At 35.0% G+C, this 20,854-nt stretch overlaps 1 protein-coding gene across 6 annotated transcripts in view; it reads right to left on the bottom strand.

Annotated features, from left to right (window-relative positions):
- U2SURP (U2 snRNP associated SURP domain containing) overlaps positions 1 to 20,854 on the bottom strand; it is a 42,328-nt gene that overhangs the window by 18,194 nt on the left and 3,280 nt on the right. For 3 of the 6 annotated variants that reach the window (XM_030456116.1, XM_030456114.1, XM_030456117.1), the window contains exons 2-15: positions 16,220 to 16,267; positions 13,885 to 13,983; positions 13,041 to 13,155; positions 12,530 to 12,663; positions 10,562 to 10,629; positions 8,100 to 8,194; positions 7,981 to 8,016; positions 7,800 to 7,882; positions 7,361 to 7,526; positions 6,098 to 6,309; positions 5,109 to 5,152; positions 1,823 to 1,927; positions 593 to 659; positions 342 to 505 (exon numbers count right to left, since the gene is read on the bottom strand). In XM_030456116.1, coding sequence (XP_030311976.1) covers positions 342 to 505; positions 593 to 659; positions 1,823 to 1,927; positions 5,109 to 5,152; positions 6,098 to 6,309; positions 7,361 to 7,526; positions 7,800 to 7,882; positions 7,981 to 8,016; positions 8,100 to 8,194; positions 10,562 to 10,629; positions 12,530 to 12,663; positions 13,041 to 13,155; positions 13,885 to 13,983; positions 16,220 to 16,267 — 1,436 coding nt within the window. Of the gene's footprint in view, positions 1 to 341; positions 506 to 592; positions 660 to 1,822; positions 1,928 to 5,108; positions 5,153 to 6,097; positions 6,310 to 7,360; positions 7,527 to 7,799; positions 7,883 to 7,980; positions 8,017 to 8,099; positions 8,195 to 10,561; positions 10,630 to 11,387; positions 11,430 to 12,529; positions 12,664 to 13,040; positions 13,156 to 13,884; positions 13,984 to 16,219; positions 16,268 to 20,854 lie in introns of those variants that run through there. The other 3 variants (XM_030456113.1, XM_030456115.1, XM_030456118.1) reach the window with 3 other exon arrangements.

The following is a 20,854-nucleotide window of genomic DNA, read 5'->3' as shown; positions in this document are numbered from 1 at the left end:
TGAGATCATAACAACATTGAAGAAAGGTGTTGTATATCCTCACCAACAGACAGGGACACAAAATGGCCAAAAACTCTCCTCTTCACAATCTCCTTCAATTAATGGGTTAACAGAGCCATGGACTGAAAGGAGTTTTTGTTCAATGACAAAAAATGTAACCAAATCTGAATGTGTTCAGCAACCAGCATCATCAAAAACACTTAACTGAAAAGCACTAAAGTCAGGACAGTTTCTAAGCAATAATATGACAAGCACAATGACATAACTGGAAAAACACAACAGGTAAAAAAACAAGGAGATTAGTACTTAGAACAGCACTATAAAATGGTGGAAATTCATACTCTTCCTTAAGCGCCCCCTTCTTATTCGGTTCCTCCACAAATGCTTCTGTTTCCTGTTCTTCTGACATCCCATGCAGGTATGGATTCAATGGTGGTGGCCTCCAAAATGATCCATTTTTGAACATACGGAAATCTTCTGTCCTCCACTTGGTTGGAGCATCTCCCTACCAAAATACAAAAGTATTTTTATTTGGGTGTTCTTCTATTTCATTATGCTTGAAGTTACCAATTGTCACTAAAATTCTACTTGCCTGAAGAATAGAGTAAAGCTTCCATCTATAATAAACATGGGCTGGAGTCTGGTTTTCAAATAAAAACCTAAACCAAAGAGCAAAGAAAAGATACAAAGCATATTACAAATTATTTAACTGAAGCAAATTCAAAGAAAGTAAATTTAAAAAAATACATACATAACCAAAACCTGTTCAGAATCCCACATCAGCTACTGAGTAAACTCAAGATAGATAAAAAACCATGTGCACATACAGCACAGCCAGGCAGAACAAATGCAACCACTCCACACACATCAATATGAAATGTTCAAAGAAGAGTGCAGAATCTCACAAAGGCACACCATTTCATAGAAGTTAAAAGCAGAAAAAGTGGAGTCAGAATGGACAACTGTGCAGCTTGTCAGTAACACAGAAGAATCATCAGTTTAAAGAGCCACTAACACAGTAAATGCAACCTCAGCACAAGCAGTGCAGGAACTCGTATTTTACAGTTAGGTTGCTCAGGTTTAATTCTAAATGTATTGAAGTTTTCCACCAATAAACTGTCTGTCAGAACACTCTGACAAGAGCAGGGAATAACAATGATTAATAGTAATAATAATAACAGCCAATTTTTAATGGACAAGATATTTTGACCTGCATATTTTCTAAATTTGTGTATTCAACCTTAATGCAAAAAAACATTTTTACAAGCTTTTCAGTAGTCCCTAGTAAAAGTTTTTCAGAGAAGGCATTTCACAAGAAATTTGGAAACTGATCCTTTTTTCATTCCATTAATGGCAAGAGGTAGGAATTCTGACAACTTCACTATACCAGCTAACACTGGTAACATTTGCACTAACATCAAATTAAAATTATGCCCAGCTGAAGGTTAAAAATTAGGCTCCAGGACTGGACTTAACATTGAGTTAGTCTGTCTGGTTTGGAAGCAATTTTTTTTTTTTTTTAAATGTATGCTACTTTGGATCCCACAAAAAAGTAGGGTTAAATGTAATTTTGTTTATATGTATATACAAATGTATTTTTAGTGTGTACATAGTATTTTATTGACAGGTATACATTAGTAACAACTGGAATAAAAGTACATTCTTCATCAAAAAATGCCATAAGCACCTGTGCAAGTTTTAAGTATGCACATAAAGCTAGAAAACAGTAAAACCAACTCTTGCTAGTATTTCAGAAATTAAAAATACTAGCAGCTGTGAAAACAGTTTGTGCTATTTCAAAAAGAAGCAAAGCAATAAGCACCTGAACATTGGATTGTTGATTTCTCGGTTCATGATCATGGCTTCAAACATTGGCCCTTCCCGTACCACAAACTCTATCATTCGATGTATCAAAGCGAGCAAATTCCTATAACAACAACACAGTTAAAGAAAAATTGATTCAGACCTAACACTATATAAAACTACACTCCACCTAAGATACTACAACTGTGCAGGAGATTATTTTGCTGTACTGTTAAGAAAACTGTATAAATGATAAAGTAACATGGAACATATAGCCTTGCACCACAGACACGGGCATTCTAAAATATAGACATGCCTAAGGGTGGTGGAGTAAGAATTTAAGAGGAGGTCTCTTTCCTGAATTTCCACAGCTTAGCCTACAACCATTTCTTGCTTAATAGAAGCTTAATAATCCTTATGCATAAAAATGGGCAACTGAACACCAAAGTACAAATAACTCAAAAACTAAGCCCATGTCTAAATTTCTTAGAACTAAGACAAAGTGTTAAATAAAGTTCTACAGAGGAACAAGTGGCTGAATGTTATGCTCTAAAGTAAACACATATACTTTTGAATATTCAGTAGAAACAGTATTTCAAATAAATCAAGTTTGAAAAGAAAAGAAAAGAAAAAAAAAAGGCCTTCTTGGTGCCAAACAAGGCAATGGCTTTAATAAATGTCATCTTTTTTCAGTCAAGACTCAACTATTGACATAGAACAAAACGCTGCATCATTTTGTGTCAGACCATCAAGTGTTTCCTCCCTCATCCACTCAAGTGAACCAAGTCATAAATTAAAAAAAATAATAATAAAATTTAAAATCTGTATTTGTTTCATTCAGCACTACATCCTGAGACAGGAAAGAATCAGATATGAAGTGCACTATTTCAAGCCACATCTGAAAATGCAGAGCCACTTACAAACATGCTACCAGGAAAGGGTCAAACAAGTTCAATCAAGAATTAAAATCTGCAGTTTCCAAACTTTTGAGGTTTTTTGGAAACAGGATCTTAAATTTTCAAATAGTGACTATCTATATATATCAAAAGCTTCTCAGCATATCCTTTGAATGTGATGCATTCTTAAAATTCAAAAATTGTTTCATTGAAAAGCTGCAGAATTTTCTACTGCTTCTTAGTAATGAAGTGATTCTTTTCTACCGCATGTATTCGAAGTTCTGCCATAGATATAATGCACTACATGAAAAAAATTCCACTTAAAAACACAGCAGCAAAAACCTGCTCCTGCCACCTGCAAACTTAGCAAATGTTCTTTTTGATACCAACTAGCATTAAACCTACATTTGCCTCAGATGTTACACAACAAACCCAAGCAGCTACCTACAGCTCAATTTTCCTGTCCGTTTTTTATAATCCCAGAAAATTTGTAAAGAGGCCATAGTCTCAATAATTCTGAAGCCATTTTATTTAAAGTAGTGTTCTGAAAATCTGAATAGTGAGCCTGATCTTGTTATTTGAACTGTATTTGAAAACAACAGTACAAAAAAAAAAATTACAATTAGCTTTCAAGCCTCTGAGCTACTACACCATTAATTTATTTAAAGTCAAGTAGATTTCTGTCTTCCTGCAGAACCATACCATTGTTTTTCATCTAGTTTTTCTTTCATCAAGTACAACAAAGTTGTATAAGAGCAGCTTATGCTTGAACAAGAACATCTGCTTTGGAAAGACCTCAGATGCATGTAAAAGAATTCACTATATCCCATATCTAAAAGAAGGTGTTCCATGCATTTTGGTATCCAAGACTAGCTGGAAAGTTAATTTCTCAGAGAAAAAATCCTCATTACATATACTCAAGGTTTTTTCTTGCTAAAAAGCAAGAAAAAAAAACAGTATTGAAAATTTTTAAACAAAAGAGAATAATTAAATGGATTAAATGTTTTATCCCCCTGAAGTCAGTCAAAATTTTGGACGATGCAAACCACTGTGTAATAGTATTAGAAGTTGTCATTAGCTCCTTTAAATGTCATTGGGGAAGAAAAACAAACAGAAGTATTTTCAAATACAATTCAAATAATGTGAGTATTTTTACCATATGAGCTTTCAAAATGCTACAGTAAATAAAATGGAAACATTTTCCTCTGAGGGTTAATTACTCTGTAGCCACTGCAGTTTTATAAATAGAACTTGCTCTTCTACTCAATGTTTGCCAAAACAAGATGTGCCCTAGTCGCCCTAATTACTCACTTCGGTACAGAAAATGTACTGCCCTAAAATTTCATCAAAACTACAACTGTATTTGAGCATCTACAGAGAAATGCTAATATATCCCTATCACTAGCCTTACAAACCTTTTGTACCTCCCCACACACGCAGAAAAAAAAAGAAAAAAGAACTTTGTGACAATTAAAAACAGTGTAGTAGAAAAAGATGATAGCTTTAAGTGCATTATTTTAAAATTTCATTTAGCTTAAGTTGGCCAACAAAAAAAGTTTTTCAGTTATAATAAAACCACATTTATTGGAGCCGATCGTACCAATGTCTGGTCAAAAACTGTATACTTTCCCAATCCATCCCATGATGTTTTCCTGGTCCCCCGCTGCCGCAGACAGTTCAGCTGGTGTTGCTCACCAAGGCCAATGTCAAAGAGAATTTGGTAATCTTTTGTGCTTATTTAGTTTTAAAACAGTGTTGTGTTCCTGTGTTTGGGAGAAGGTTTTAGCTTAACTGAGCAAGAGTTTACCTAGACTAACATGAAGGCAGGAGCACCCATGGGAACCAAAATGTAAAAAGACCCTTGCAGTAGAGCACTACCTTTTTCAATTACCAAAATTATTAACTGTAGCACATTAAAAAAATAACAGAAATAAAAAATTATTTTTAACTCAGTTACAAATTGTCCAAATCAAACAAACAAACACAAAAAACCCAAACAAAAAACCACAAAACCCCCCCCACAAAAAATAAATTTAAAAAAAAGGAGCAATAAATCCAGCACCACAGTGGAGACAGCTGCATCTTAACTACGAAGTACTGATTGTTATTGTCAGCATTTGTACAACACCTCTAAGAGAAAGCTTTTTTATCCTAGTGTTCACTCACAGAATTACTCTGCAACTATTTCTAGTACTCAAATTCAATGCAAAAGATAATTACTTCTGTCAATCTTCCCTAAAAAGATATTAAGATTCTAAGTCTGTAAAACACACATTTCTCCCAAGTGTCACGAAAGAACCATTGCTCAGTGAAGCCATTACCTTTTCCTCAACATCACCATTTTTCTTTAAAATTCCGAAGGGGAAATTTTCTATATTTAGATCAGTAATAATAAAGAAAAACATGTACCTTTCTGTTGGGATAACCACTTTGACTATGGCTTGCGACAGAGTCTGTATATGAAGTCACATCAGATAATAAACATAGAATATGTGAGTATTGTTAACAAGTAACAAGCAAAAATATACATATGCAATGAAAATACTACACATCTATCACAAGTTTTGCAGGCAATCTCTGCTGTGAAGTTACAACTACGCAATTACACAAAATGCAAATGGTTGTGTCAGTGAACCGTAAAGGTTCACTAATTGCAAAGTATCAGAACATTCCTGTCAGAATGTACATTGATGCACTGAACAGGTACTACACTGAATATAATTAAGAAAAGAGTTCTTATATTTAAAAGATTCTAAACTATATGACTTGGATCAAAGTTGGTATTACTTTATTCCCAAGTCTTAGGAAAAAAAAAAACAAAACCTAATATTTAAGTGTAATTCAAAGAATCAACAAATTCTTACAAATGTAATTCATGTTGGTTTGAGATTCTAATATACTTACCCTTTTTAATCAGCTAATATTCCAGAAAAAGTATGAAAACTGACTCCATAAGTAGTATATAATACTTACTGAATGTCCAGATTAATTACCTCCTACACAAAATATATCAACTCCCCTAGTGTAAAAATAATGCTACCCAAATTAAAACTTAGTATTTTCTCTAACAAAAACAATTTAGATACTGCAATTTGGCAGCCAACAAAATGGGGGGACGTAGGAGAAAAAAATCCAGGGAGCCTGGAGGGGGAAAACGATAGCCAGATTTAAAGCAGCACTAAAATAAAATAAGACCCAATATACTGTACCCTAACACAGACAAGAAACAGAGCTTCAGGATTTAAGTAGGTTCCCTTGGACTACAGCAGGGAGCCAGTGAGTTGTACACTAAGGGCTGCCAAAGTCAGCCTGAACAATGCAATTCTATGAAGCCACTGCAATACTGGCACAGATGCAGTATTTAACAATGAGATATGGCCCAGGGTACTGTAAGTTACCTTCTCAAAATCTTCTTTGTTTTTTGGTGGTGGCAACATTGGAGCATTAGGATTCTTCAATCTCTCCCTAGGCTGGGCATTAAAAGGCAGTCCTGACGGAGGAGGTGGAAGGGTATGCTCCATCATAGAAGGTGGAATGTATATTGGATGTGGAGGTATAGGTACAGCTTTGCCCCAGCCTAGCTTCATTTCAAACGACATTATCATCTTGCCTGAAAAAGTGAAAGTAAAATTAAAAAAACACACACACAAAAAATCAAACCACAAAACAAAACCACTAGTCTGTTATAAACTGGTTCTGCATCACTCAAGATCTAACCATGCAAATGAAGCATTAGGTTTGCCTGCTCAAGTTTACTTCTTGCTTACATTGTTGATTACTGTATCACATCTATCAGACTACATTATGTGCAAATGAAAGCCTAGCACATTAATTAGTTCATTAATTTTCCCCAATGTACATTTTCAGGAGACTACAGTATAACAGTATACAAATACTTGAATTATTTGAGGAAAATTTTTTTACACTTTGTATCAATCACATCAGAATACACAGAGTAATTTTTAGATTATGAATGACTTAATTTGGCATTTTTTGTATGAAGTGCAGAAATAAAGACATGCTAGCCAATTAGACCAGCTACATATATACTGCAAGCCTACTTACTAACAGTCCTAAGGACCATTTTGAGTAGGCTACGCAAGGGCAACCTTACATATTCTGTTCTCTTTGCCAAGAATGCTGATATTTGATTTTAAGACTCTTCCTGAACTGCAAGGACATTGATTTCTTCATCCCATAAGATGTTTTCTTCCATTTTTTTAAAATAAAGGATAGACAAGATAGTCCATATGCAAAACTACATGTCTGTAAACACAGTTACCTCTTCTGTATCAGGAATTGAAGCTTTATTCCAAGGAACACAGCACACTTATCACCGATTATTGATTATATTCTTTGCACTAGTCTGTTCACAGAGTATAGATTATCAAATATTACCTCCCACTTCCATCTTCAAAATAGTCAGAAATTTTACATTTTTATCACATCCAAGCCACCAGTATTCCCAGCCTCTGTGTATGGTATAGTCTGATTACATTCAGGTGCCAGTAAAACAGCTAAAATCACTGCCAGTGTGGTACCTACTGAAGTTTCAGCATACCTGTCACAATTCTGATACAACAACTTGAAGATACGCTTACAATTATTCCTCAATATTTCTATCAATATAATTACAATTACAAACAGAGAAATCTGCTTACCATTTAAATTCTTCAATGCTCTTTCAGCATCTCTCCTGTTCATAAAGGCAACAAAGCCACAATTTCTTTCTCTTGCTCTTTCTTCATCAGTCCTTGGCCACATAATTTTAACACTCGCTAATGGTCCAAAGCGTCCAAATTCTTGACATAACATCTCTTCATTCATCTATGTGGAAAAAGGTGAAAATTAGCACCTTGCTACTGTATTTCTAAGGTACTCATTCATAATATTGTCCAAATATAGTCTAAGCCTTCATTCTGGCAGCATCAGCTACAGTTTTTATTTAAATGAATACTGCCTCTACAGTCACCAACTGTACCTAATAGAAGGCTTTAAACATGTATATGGCTTAAAATAGAGGAAAAACTGTTACTGAAAAAAATTCATCAACACCCAAGCATTACAACACTGCACTTCACTCCTTGGCTTCAAACTTACTTGAGGATTGATGTTTCCAAGATACAAATTTGTTGTGCTTGGATCTCCAACATCATGTGACCCTGGTGCATAATCATCCAGTACTACAGTGATAAGAGGAAAACGTAGAAAATAAAGTTATAATCCCTGCCATGCATTTAAGTGACAACATTATATTGAATGAGAAAAGAATCTATATTACCACCAGACGATCTGTTTCTTCTTGAAGGAGCATCCACTAAATAAGTAAAAGAAATATATATAGTATTTAGTCTACAAGTTTTGTGGTCCAAGCAAACAGAAAAATTAACATCTACTTACTTGAACGCCGCTGGCCATCTGAATCTGACTGGGGTGGCTCAAACCGACTCAATCTACCTTTTGTTTTATGCCTTTCATCACGTTCCTCCTGTATTCTACAAAACACGTTTAATATAAGTAATGATACTATTTCATTCTAAAAATATCTTTAGAATTATGAGGGTTTTTATTATTAAACAATAGGCTTTAAAAAAATTTCAGATTGCCAAATATGCTTGATTTTTTTAAAAATCCACTAGAATATTTATCAGAATTATTCCAGCTCCAATCCCCATTCATACTGTGTTTTAATCTCAAACAAAACTTAGTTTGAGAAGCAGATTAGATTACAAGACCAGAAGAACAGTGCTCTGAAAAAGTGACCCAAATTCCAACTGTCAGAGATCTAGTGACTTTTCAAAATGCTGAATTCCTTAGTGCCTATTTCTCCTCCAACCTCTTTCAAGCCTTATTCATGTAGGCTCTCAACCCATATGACCATTTCCACAACACAAAGGACCTTGCCTCTGTTTACACTTCTAAGGATAGTACTCACACAAGGACCTATTTAGCTCTTTGTAGTCTGGCCTTAAATCCTTGTACAAAGGTAATATGCACCAGGAACAGAAGGCTGTCAATTTGTTTATATTAATGACCAGAGAGTAGCTACTATTAATAAAGATATTTTATAGAAACATAGAATATCAGGTTGGAAGGGACTTCAGGGGTCATCTGGTCCAATATGACTACCCAGGACTACACAGTTTAGATGAGGTGGGCAGCACCATAGCATGCTGAGCCATAGAAGTGTCCAGTAATGGGGAATCCATCCTGGAGAGATTATTCCAACGTGTGATTGTTCTCACACTGAAAAATTTTCTTCTAGTTTTCTATAAGGATCTCCCCAGGAGTCACTTGCACCCATTATCCTACATCTTTTCCATCTTATTGGAAGCCACACTTTAAAACATGGCAATAAGGTCTCCCCTAAGCCTTCTTTTCTCCAGGGTGAACAAAATCAATTCTCTCAGCCTCTCATACAACCTGCTTCCCAGTCCATTGATCATCTTTGTGCCCCTTCTCTGGACACTTTCCAGCTAGTCCACGTCTTTTTTGTATAGCAGGGACCAGAACTGAACACAGTATTCCAACTGTGGCCTGACAAGCACTGTGTAAAGTGGGGTGATGACTTTTCTTTAGTGGTGATGCCCTTGTTGATGCAAGACAGCATCCAGTTGGTTTTCTTTTTTATGGATTTATAAGGCAGTGCCTATTGTTTTCTAATACATACAGAGTATTTTGTTTTCCATCTCTAACATTAGGGCAAAGGTCATTCAGTTACACTCAATATGTGTGCTGTTCTTTCTGTTGTATTACACAGTCATCAGTGAAAGAATCTGCTTTTCGAATCATTATCCAGCTTCTTTTAAAATTGTGTGAGCTGAAAATACCTCGAATCTTTAATTACAAGTTATTCCTGCATTAATAAAAAAGCTCAACCTCAAAGTATCACTCCTCTGGATATAGCTCTAGAGACACCAACAAAACATGTTATTCTCCCTCAGTCTCACACACATTTCAAATTGCTACAAATCTCTTTGCTGCATCATCATCAAGAGAAAAGTCAACACCAAACCCCCTGAACAACCTCACCCATTACAGCACTTACTCATCTTGCTGTACCTTCACTACCTTTAACAATGCATGACACCACATTAACAAGTGTTCTCATCTACACTTGCTAAGTATAACAAAAATGCATCTCAAGTTCCACTTGTAAGATACTGACAGCAGCTGTCAAACAAACCTAGGTTTCCATTTTTTATCCAGGTAGATGGCTGGTTAATTCTGGTTGATCAAAGATTCTATTCACACCTAGCTGATCAAAAATCATCATAGCTGGCTTTGGAAACATAGCCAGCCAGTCACTTAAGGAGATTCTCTGAAATACTTTCTGAATTTATATGTACTTTTTTGGTTAACTGTTTTGGTTACTTTCTGATAAGGAAGGCAGTACCAAACTCTTTCAAAGGTCAAAATCAGTGACATGCAAGGAAACCCATTAATTTCAACAGACTAGTATTTACACCAGCACACTGGGCTTTCCTGGTTTGTTTTTTCATCATTCTGTAACCTCTGGTCAACACTCATTTCAAAACAGAAGTCCTTTTTGACACTAGTGGTAAACATTTCATGATACCAGTCAGCGTAAGGAAGGGCAGAAGTCTCAAGGAACACCAGAGAACTAATTAGATGGCAACTGATTATCCTGACAAACAGCAGACACCTACAACAAACATCTACTAATAATGTTCGTATTCTGTTTAATTAAGTCATACCAGTCCACAAGCATTTGAGGGAAAAAGAAAACAAAAACCTACTTTGGGAAACAGCTTAACAAAAATGATCTTAAACATTGCCTGTAAAAAAAAGGTTAAAACCTTCCATCTTTTTTATTCACAGTAAAAACTAGTCAAACTTACTGCTTTAATTCTTCTTTAAAAAGTTCCAAATTACTCTTTTTCTTTTCTTTCTCTCCTTTCTTCAAAGGCTGAAATTAAAGATATATCAGCCAAAATTTCAGCAAATTAAATGAAACAAAAATGGAAAATTATATATGTAACAAAACTTTAGATAATGTCCATGCATATTTTACCCACAGCTTTCAAACAAAACTAAAAAAACAACAAAAAACAAAAAACAAACTTGAAAACATTAAGACTGACTGCTATCAAACACAAAGCTAGAAAATATAAAATTAAGGATACACTAAACTAAACTTTGTTACTTTTCACTACTACAATGCAGCATGTGTGATCAAATGCTCTCTCTACAACAGCCAAATTTAATATCTGTGATGTATTTTGACAGCTTGTTCCAGAAACTTAGAGGCTGACTATAACCCTAGCAAACCATCATGCTCTAAACTGATAAATGTGTGTGCATATATATATGTAAATTATCTTACATATATATTTTTTCATTTATTTTATTCACAGACAAAAACATTCTATGTGAAAATTTTTTTCTTGATTCCTTTCAGATATAAATACAGGTCTGAAGGAACAGGTACTCTAAATTGTTCAAGATCTCCAAAAAAAAAACCAAAACCAAAACCACTCTTGAATGACAAAGAATATGGATAATGTAATTTTTTTTTACTGTAATATATGCATCTTAACTAACTCATTTGAACTCTTATCTTCAACAACAACCAAATTTAAATGAAAACGTTTCCGATAGGCAGACATACAAAATATTTATTGTGTTACACACTACAGCTTTGGAATAACTGGACTTCCTACTCACCCCAGGCATAGTTGTTTGTTTGTTTTTGTTTTTGGGGATGGTCTGCCAAATAAATAAAATCATTTTTACCTCATTATCTTCAATCACCATTGGACAGGGCAAGTGAGTAAACTGATTGCATTACTTGATAAGTACTTATGACAAATTTGAAAAGCAGTAATATTCTTACAGTACATATACTTGCATAATAAAAAAAATGCTACAATTCATTTCTGTAACTGTAGAGCTTTACATACAATGAAAATCAAAACTGCCATTCAGTATTATCCCACCAGGCTAAATCTCAGTTTTGTTTAAAGCTGGAGGCTAGGATAGGTTTAACCACAATTCTCACATTGTATCTTATTTCCCATCCTAACAGGCAGTATCATATACTTCAGCTTAAAAATTGTATTAAGCTCTATTAAAACATGCCCAAGACATTAACTACACATTAACATATACAGTAGTAACAGTAACCATATGTAATTATCAGTTGGCTTGAAGACTAAGTTTGTTGGTTGTATCTTCATTACTTTTTATGATGAAATTTCAGTTTAAGAACAAAAAAAAGTATCAAACCATGCAGAAGTAAAAATAAATTAAATAAAACCCAGGGTGTTCAGCTTCAAACATGTGCAAGCTCTTCAATTTTTGTTAAAATTCAAAGAGCTAGAGATTTCTCAAACACCACCACATATAAAAAATAATTTAAAAAACCTTACCAACACAAACTTGAATCAATGAAAAAGTCTTTTTTTTTTTAAGCTATAAATCCTAGAAACAGATGGCAGCAAGAAGAATTGCTTTGAAAATGTCACAAATTCTCAGGACTGGAGATATTGTTACTTTGCAACAGTCACTAAGTCTGTACTACTGAGAAGTCTGCCTCCGTTAAGTGGCACACAGTAAAAAAACAGCAGGCAAATCAAAGCTTTGTACTACAAAGTACTTTGTACTAGGTATATCATGCTGGGTACAGGGCTACTGGACTTCTGCATCATATTGTTATTTGATATGAGATTAAGCCAATCAAAATTTCCACCTTCTTTTAATATGTGATAAATACTAATACAAACACTCTGCATAATCCCACAACCTTTTTTCTAATCACTTGTAAATACTTTCAAAGTATGGGGTTAATATTGAATTAAGAAACTTACAGGCTTTTTCGTTTCTATCATTAAGAGGGATGGAGGCTTCTCATTAGATGACTGGTTTGGTTGGTTTTTTTGATCTGAAAATCGTGATGAAGGCTTATAGATTTTACCCCGTTTTTCATCCGTTTCATGCTCCTCTGAAATTAAAAAGAATTTTTTTTAATTGCATTAACTAATGCTGCACAATACTGTTCATTTGAAATAATGCTATTCTTCTCTAGTCTTGTTGATTCAATTCAATACATTAATTCCTTAAAACAAAATTAACACCCTTTAGCATGAAGAAGAAAGATTAGGTATTTTAAAACAAAGCACTTTTTCCTCTGAGGTTTACAAGACAAATCATGCCACTATCTATCTAATGAATGAGTCAAAGCATAAAGAAGATTTTAGCATCAAGTTTCTTTTATTGCTTCTAATGTAACATGCTGATTTTAAAATGCAACTCAATGCAAGTCTTTATCTTTACTCAAAGCCAAATGATTCACCACCATCAAAAAAATATTAGTTTTACCTTTAGATGCATTAACGATGCCTCCTCTTACAAACGTTTTCACTTTATTACCATCACTTCCTTCAAAGGCAGCAAGGAATTCTTCATAAATTTCTGCAGCAGCTTTCTCATCCTCCTACATAGCAAATGATAATCTATTTACTATCATCAGAGAAAAACCTTCACTAGACAGCTGTTCTTAAATTAGCTATGTGACACCCCTTTTCATTTTCTGGAGTTCATGCTATAAATTGCATCAAATTAGTTTCAAATTTAGGCAGAATTCAAATTTCTTAGAAATGTGGGAAGAACACAGCATATAACACTTAAAGCAAATAAGGCCCTGTATGCTCAAATATGACTTCATTTTACAAGCATTTACATGGCAATTTAATGTTTAAAAGATGCCAGTTAGAAAAGATCATAAGAAAAAGCAGCATTATGAGACTGAAGCTTTATTGACCTGAGCATCACAGACCAGTATATATGTATATATCTTTACACAATATGTGACTGAAGGAGAATCAACAACAGGATCACCTTTATGTATTTCCCAGAGAACCTGCTAATCCAACAACCTAGGGTGATGACTCTTGTATTGATTAAAATGAAGACAATCAGTTTATTATTGTAATCTAATATCGAACTCAAAATAGAACTTGATTTCTTCCACAGAAAGTGGCTCTCTCTCTCTCCAATGCCATGGATTCCAAGACCATACTAAAATGCATACATAAAATTCACTGCTGTTCTTAGAAAACTACAGCTATCAAAATAAGGAAATATGATGGTAAAGCTGGTTGTAATCTGAACACAAACTTATTTCAGTTCTGCAAAAGCCAGAATTCTCACTGTTTACCATTACCTTCTTTTTTAATTCTTCTTGTTCCTTCTTGCTCAGAGTTCGTTTGGCAGCACTCATTTTGCCAATACTGAATGCTTTAAGTTTGCTTTCCATTAAAGGCTGCAAAAGGAGTAAGAAAACAAACATTAAATTGTTTATAAAACAAGTAAAACAATGTTATTCTTTACCTTGTTCTAGATCAGAAACTTTATGTGGAAGGACTCGATGCAACAGGAATTTCTAGAGTATGGAATTAAAATTCTTAAGATTCTATTTAAGTATTTAACATGCAGTAAAGTATTGCAAAAGTAAAAGCAACAGGATGAAGATGATGTTCAAAAGGCATGGGCAATAGGAAGGAAAAGAGAGAAAAGATATGAAAGTTCTCCAGAAACTCCCAGCTTAACACAGTCATTCATATAAGAATCATCACAAGAAAAATAAATAAGCTATTAGACTTTATCTTCAAATTATTTTGGATGCTCTTACACAGGGTGTAGCCATGCTTATGTAAAACTACCATCTTAGCTATGACAGTACTTTAAAACAAAAATCAGCTCAATTTAACAAAACATCAAGAGAAATAAGGTGAACAACTGTGATATTATTAAAAAAATTCAGACACCAGCTGCAAAAGGATCTTTATCTTGGAATTATTTTCTTTGCAAACAGTTTTATTTATAGGATTGGCTTCCTACTCAGAATTTTTTACATACAAAAACCACTGTGAAAAACAACTGCTTGAAAAACCTTCCATTTATAATCCTTGTTTAGTATCACAAACACCTGCTAAATCTGTGCCAAGCATATGACCACAACACTGTGTATTGCTTTGAAAAGCATTCCCTACTTCATCATTAAAAGGAAAACTATAAGTTAACATTAATGCAGCACTGTCTGCGGAGTTACCTGATTTATGGCACTATGTTTGTCAACATGAGCTGCTGTGACATGTTTATCAGCAGCTTTACATGCACTTGTGTGGGGTTTAAGGTAATAAAATCAGATTTCTGACATCTGAAATACAGCTTATATTTCAGTATTAAAGCAATATACAGACTTGTCAAAAAGTAGGCACATGGCTATGGCAGAGCAATGCAGACAAAACAAATATTTCACTCCTACCCAGGGCTTATCCTGGATATAAGCACATCAGCCACAAGTATGTCTGTTCTAGTGACATATGGGAAGAAGCTACAAGATAACATGGGTTCTGGCACTAAAATCTCCTCAGTTTAGAAAGCAGGAAGAACAACCACCACCATCAGAGTGGATGGAGCAACATGAAGTTAACAAGATTGAACCCATTTATGTCTCCCAGTTACATTTCAGTAGACAATTATAACATTATTATTAACCAAATGCAGTTCACAAGAGCTACACTAAATTTTAAAGTCTTCATCCTTCAAAAACCAGAAAATAATGCAGAGAAAAGGGTAAAGCAAATGATGGAAGCAAAGAGAAAACTTCTAGCTGAGTAATCAAATCACAGTATGAAAGCAAAATCCCTTTACACATAATGCTGCATTTACTGTAAAAAGGCACAAAGTACTGAATCCCAGTTCCATGGATAACACAAATATTCAAGAGACTTAAAGAGTAATTTTCCAAATTGTAGCAAATAAAGCAAATCAATAAAAGGACCTACTTCTTTATGAAAAGCTTCTGCTATCACAACATGAGTAATGTTACCTTACAAGCAATTTAACAGGTGGCAATTGACTTTTTCATATACAAAAAACCACCCAACTGAAATCTTGAGGAAAATACAAGCCACAGAATTGATTGTCTGGTGCTAACGCTGCTTGTCTCTTGCTGCCTGTTTTCATTCTAGCTCAGAAATAGGTAGGCCTTCAAGTAACATATCAACCATGTGAGGAGGCAAAGGTCTCCCCAGTGGAAGAAAAAAAAAAAAAAGACTAGGTAATTATTCTTACAGTTTGCTTTAAGTATTTTCTATTAGAACGCAAAATAAAAGATGAAATTTGGGTCACACTATCTCATTTTTGGGAGGCCAACAGAAAGGCACTTTAATATACAGTGATTCCTGCAATTAATCATCCCAGATTCTGAGCTATGCCTCAGTATAAGAAGAAAGAAACATATTCCTTACAGCATCTTCCTGTTCAGGTAGCTATTACAAGTGAAGTATCACACAGCAGAGCTTCCTACACTGATCATTTAAAAGCTTCAAGGAAGATTTTTAACCATGAAAATCAATGTTTCAATTACAAACACCCACAGATTAGATACCCAATGTTTTCTTTAGAGCACAGGCCTATTCTGTGCTTGTGGGTATGGTTGGATAATTTTTATTAGGTTTGCTTTGCTTTGTTTTTAAATATTTTGGACTTACATGAGAATCAGCAGATCCAGTGGTGTGTACTGCATCTGGCCCTCTGACCTGAAGAGAGAATGAAAAGGAGGTAAGGCACAGGAAAATAAATCAACTTCTAGTTTTCTTTATTCAGATCTTTGGATGTGATTTTCAGTTCAAGTTTGACATCCAAATACACAAGAACTAAGATACATGTGAAGTATTTTAATGACATACCTGAACAGAGTCACAACATGAACAAGTGTCAATACAAGGCAAATAAGGGATTAAAGATAGACTGTTCTTGCTCCCATTAAAAACACCTAAATTTCTACAGCTGGATTCTATAAGCATGGCACTCACACCACTGCAAGGAAAAAAGATTAACTTTGTTACACTGAATCTGTAAGAGTTGCCATTAAAAGCTGTTAAAGATTACATAAAGGACTTAATTGTATTTGCTGTACTATAAAACTATTTCCAGAAGTGCTCATAGTATGTTGTGCATAGACCTTCACAGCCCTAATTAAAGTCCAGTTTGTGAGTGTGCACTAATTAACATTACTACTTTAATCTCTAACTGAACTTTAACACATAAACCAGCATATATACAATATTTGCATAGATTTTTTAATGAGTTAATGTGGTGGAGAACACTCCAAACAGGACTGAACACATTTTCTAATTATGTAATGTCCAAGTTCCAGCAAACATCGCTGACATAACTTCACCTATTAAGACATGAACTGCCTAATACACAATTGATACCTAAACTGAAATTAAGCTAAAACACTTCCATTACATCAAACTTGTTCATTACTTACAGAACGTTAGCACATCTCCTTATTGCCAGGAATTTATAGTTTCTATTAGAAATATAATATATAATATATAGTGTTCATCTCCAGTTTTCTAAAACAGACAAGCACCAAATGCTACTCTGGAAGGCAATTTACTAACTTGGATTTCATTTTGCAAAATGTTTTTTCATCAACTAAGATAGAAACATCTTTGGACAAGTATATTCCTGTTTTACAGTCAAATCAATTTAGCCAAAATGGTAGACAGCACCTAAAGAGACAAAATTAAGTTCTCAATGGTAAAGAGACACAGAGATTTAGCTTTCAAAGGGAGAAGCAAAAGACTCCTAGAAAGACTCCTAGGGTTTGTTTTTTGGTTTGGGGGGTTTTTGTTTGGTTTTGGTTTTTGTTTTAAGAATGAAAAAGGGAAAAAAAAACAAATATTACTCTTGAATACCTTCCAAATCCACTTCCCTGCAACACTAGACACTACTCACAAGGCATATCTGTGCACAGAAGTTAAATAAAAGTTTAGTTCATGTGTGCCAGCAGCAGTTCATTAAAATGAATGGTACAATTAAAATGAACCAAGTATAATAAGCATCCTGCAAACTTTTCCTCTGTATTTGGTGATGGCTGCTTTTTATGATTCACAACTTCCCACACCACTGAAATCAGTAATCTGTTATCCACAGTTCAAGGTATTGCAACAATGTAGCTAAAAGAAATACATTGTCTCCTGGAGAGTTTATGAATCTGAAGCACAACATCACAGATGAAAGACATTGCAAAATAGTTTCCGGGCTTAGACGTCTCCTACCACTTTGCAGTAGCCAACACATCAGTTACAATTCCACCTTAAAAAAAATAACACACGAAAAAAACCCAAAAAAAACCCAAAACCAAAAAAACATAAACAACCCACACCAAAACAAACTTTAAAAATAATTTTAAAAAATCAGACCTGCAGTAAAAAGATAAATCTCAAAGGTGAGATGATACAACACCATCTGCTTTAATGTGTTGACAGAGCTGAGACCTAGCACTGCTGAGGGCAAGAAGGCTGTTCTGCAACAGCAGCACGAAAAAACTATTTCTCAGTATTCCACACCTGCTTCATTTAGAGAGGCTTTGGACAGCAACACCTTCCAAAAGGGGTGGGTGCTGCAGCTGCTTACAGGGAGGACCACAAGCAAGGCATCACAGATGTTAACAGTACCAGCACTCAGTACAATGGCTGTTAAAACACAACATCTTCATAAAGAATGTAAGAAAAGTAAAAGAGGCTAAATTTGTTTCTCCAGCAACAGAGCAGATGATACTGCCTGGCAAGCCCTTCAGTGTGTGGCAGCACACAAGACTGTGTGGACTAGCAGCAGGAACAGGTCACTGATCGAAAACGGCTGGAAGTCACCAAGCCAGGAGCATAGCAGCAGTCCCCAGGTCACCAAAAGGGACCACAGCATTGAGCAGTGAGCCACCTCAAACATCAGAGAAGCATCAGAATTTATACTAACACGCACTTTGAAAAGTTCTAATAGCAGATTTAGCTTTTAAACTAACATTCTCCCACAGCAACTAGTAGTTTTGCAGACCCATGCTATTCTCCTCCTTAAATAGTTATTATTTTTAAGGTCTTGTCTTCCGATCTGTAACTTCAGCTGATACGTTTGGTACTGCTTCTGACCATCCAAGGAACTGTACCACAAAACACAAAATTATTCTTCACAACACACTATCTGCTTTTTTCTAAACACCAGCTGTTAAAAAAACGACTTCTCATGTCACTGCACTTTGCATCCATCTGCACTGCTGTGAAAAAAAGGGAAATACTGTTTCCTAAAGAGGAACCAGCTGACTTGCCTCTGCAGAATCACAAAGTCTTTCTAACATTCAGAGAAGAGCATTTCAGATATTGCCCACCTGTGCCAAAATCTGATCAGGGTTATCTTTCCAACTTATCATGATGTTAATTAGTTCAACAGAACTAACTGTTGGAAGAAACATACCCATAGATCTCTCAGGCACTGAATGACATTTAAGATAGGAGGACAGCTCCTTCAGGTTCAAAACATTGATAGAAAAAATGCAGTAAGTCCATCTTTCAGTCATTGTGAGAAAAAAAACAAAACAAAACCAAAAAAAAGCTACAAATATCCTCTACCACTCTGCATTAAACCTTTCTTCACGTTTTTTTCTGCTAAACTAGACTATTTTCCAGCTGGATCACTTTTTCAATCACTTCCACTGCACAGGTCCCTCAAAGAATTGTGCCAGTGTAACTGAAATAGCAATTCAGGCTGCTGAAATGGCATTCCAGTAAAATACAGCCCTGTCCAATCACAGTCTTGAAGGTCAAGTCACTCAAAACTCCATTATTGAGTCTAGCCAAGTTTACTCAACCTTCAAAAGAATGAGAAAAAAAAGTCTTCACAGCACTGTCGTAAATGAGATTTACAAATTCCTATGGGAAAGCAAAAGCAGAGAGTCATCCCTCAGATTCCGATGTTTAAATTTTCTTCCAGCTTAATAGCAGCTTCCAAAGACAACACAGACAAGATGACTGCTCTCCCAAATCTTCCTTCCTGTCAGCAGTACAAGTGCCCACAAATCCAGTTCTTCATAGTTTCTCCAAATTTAACTACCTCTGGGCAAAACTGGCAGTCATGTTATTTCACAAATATTTAAAATACACTGTATAACATACACATTTTTTTCCACTAATATTGAAGCCACTTAGTAAAGCAACACAGAGCAACAAAAGCTGCCAATAAAACCCAAAAGACAATCCTGTGGCCTTCCAAATGCTAAATGTTATTTTTACAACTGTAATGGCTACAACTTAAAAATAAATGCCCTGCCCTTGCTAAAACTAATAGCTTCAGGGTAAATTGTTTATGAGAAACCCCGGTGTGAGAAACTCCTCCCCTGTTTCAACACCTTCCACTGAATCTGATCCCACACTAGGCAGCTGCTCACACTGAACTAGATCCCTTTTCCAGATCTGAGATCCTAGGAGAGAGAGATTCATGGAGGTTCAGACAAACCACTTGCTAATTCATAGCAGGCTCCTCTACTCCCTCAAAATTACACCAGATCAACTAAAGAGGACAAAAATTGGGAGGGGAAAGTAGCTAAATCTGAGACCAGTTTGTGTCAGCACGGACACCAAGGAAAAGTAAACAGAATCGCAGACTAAATTAATGTGTTAAAATCCAGCAAAGGCAGGGAGGTTTTTTTCTTCTTCTTCTTTCTTACTCTATCAAACTGTCTAGAAAACAAATGCTTGCAAAGACTTCAAAATAACTTTATGGCTATTCTATTGACTCTTTATATTTAATGGAATAGTGCATATTAATTTTATTCACTATTTGAATACACATCACTTCAGATACATAAATAAAATTAAAATGGTTTTCACTAAAGTACTTGCAAGGAATGCTATTCCATTACAACCTTAAACTCAGATCAACATTACCTGCCAAATTTAAATTTCTACTACTAGAGAGGGAATGAGAAGGACAACTTCTTTTATATTGCCATCTACAGAGGAACGCACTTACTCCCTCTCCTGCTTCTGGTCACCAGTTGAACAATACAGGGAAGGCTAAAAATCGTGAGTTTCACCATCCTGCATAATACTGTATCTAACTGGAATTCACCACATGCACAGATTTTAAGTTGTCACTCTTCATGCACTAACATATCCAGGGACAGCTGTCCATTCACAAGCAAGTAATACCTGTTCTTCAACATTTAATTAACACATAACCTACTCAAAAGCCTGAAAAATGCATTTTAGATTAAGGAATACTGTTAAAACCTCTCTTAGAATGAAAAATGGGGAAACCTACAGCTTGGTCCAAGTCGATAA

Source organism: Calypte anna, chromosome 9 (genome assembly GCF_003957555.1).
Source record: "Calypte anna isolate BGI_N300 chromosome 9, bCalAnn1_v1.p, whole genome shotgun sequence".
Classification (NCBI taxonomy): Eukaryota; Metazoa; Chordata; class Aves; order Apodiformes; family Trochilidae; genus Calypte; species Calypte anna.
The sequence above is the reverse complement of the archived record's forward strand: the minus strand, read 5'-3'. Positions and strand labels throughout refer to the sequence as shown.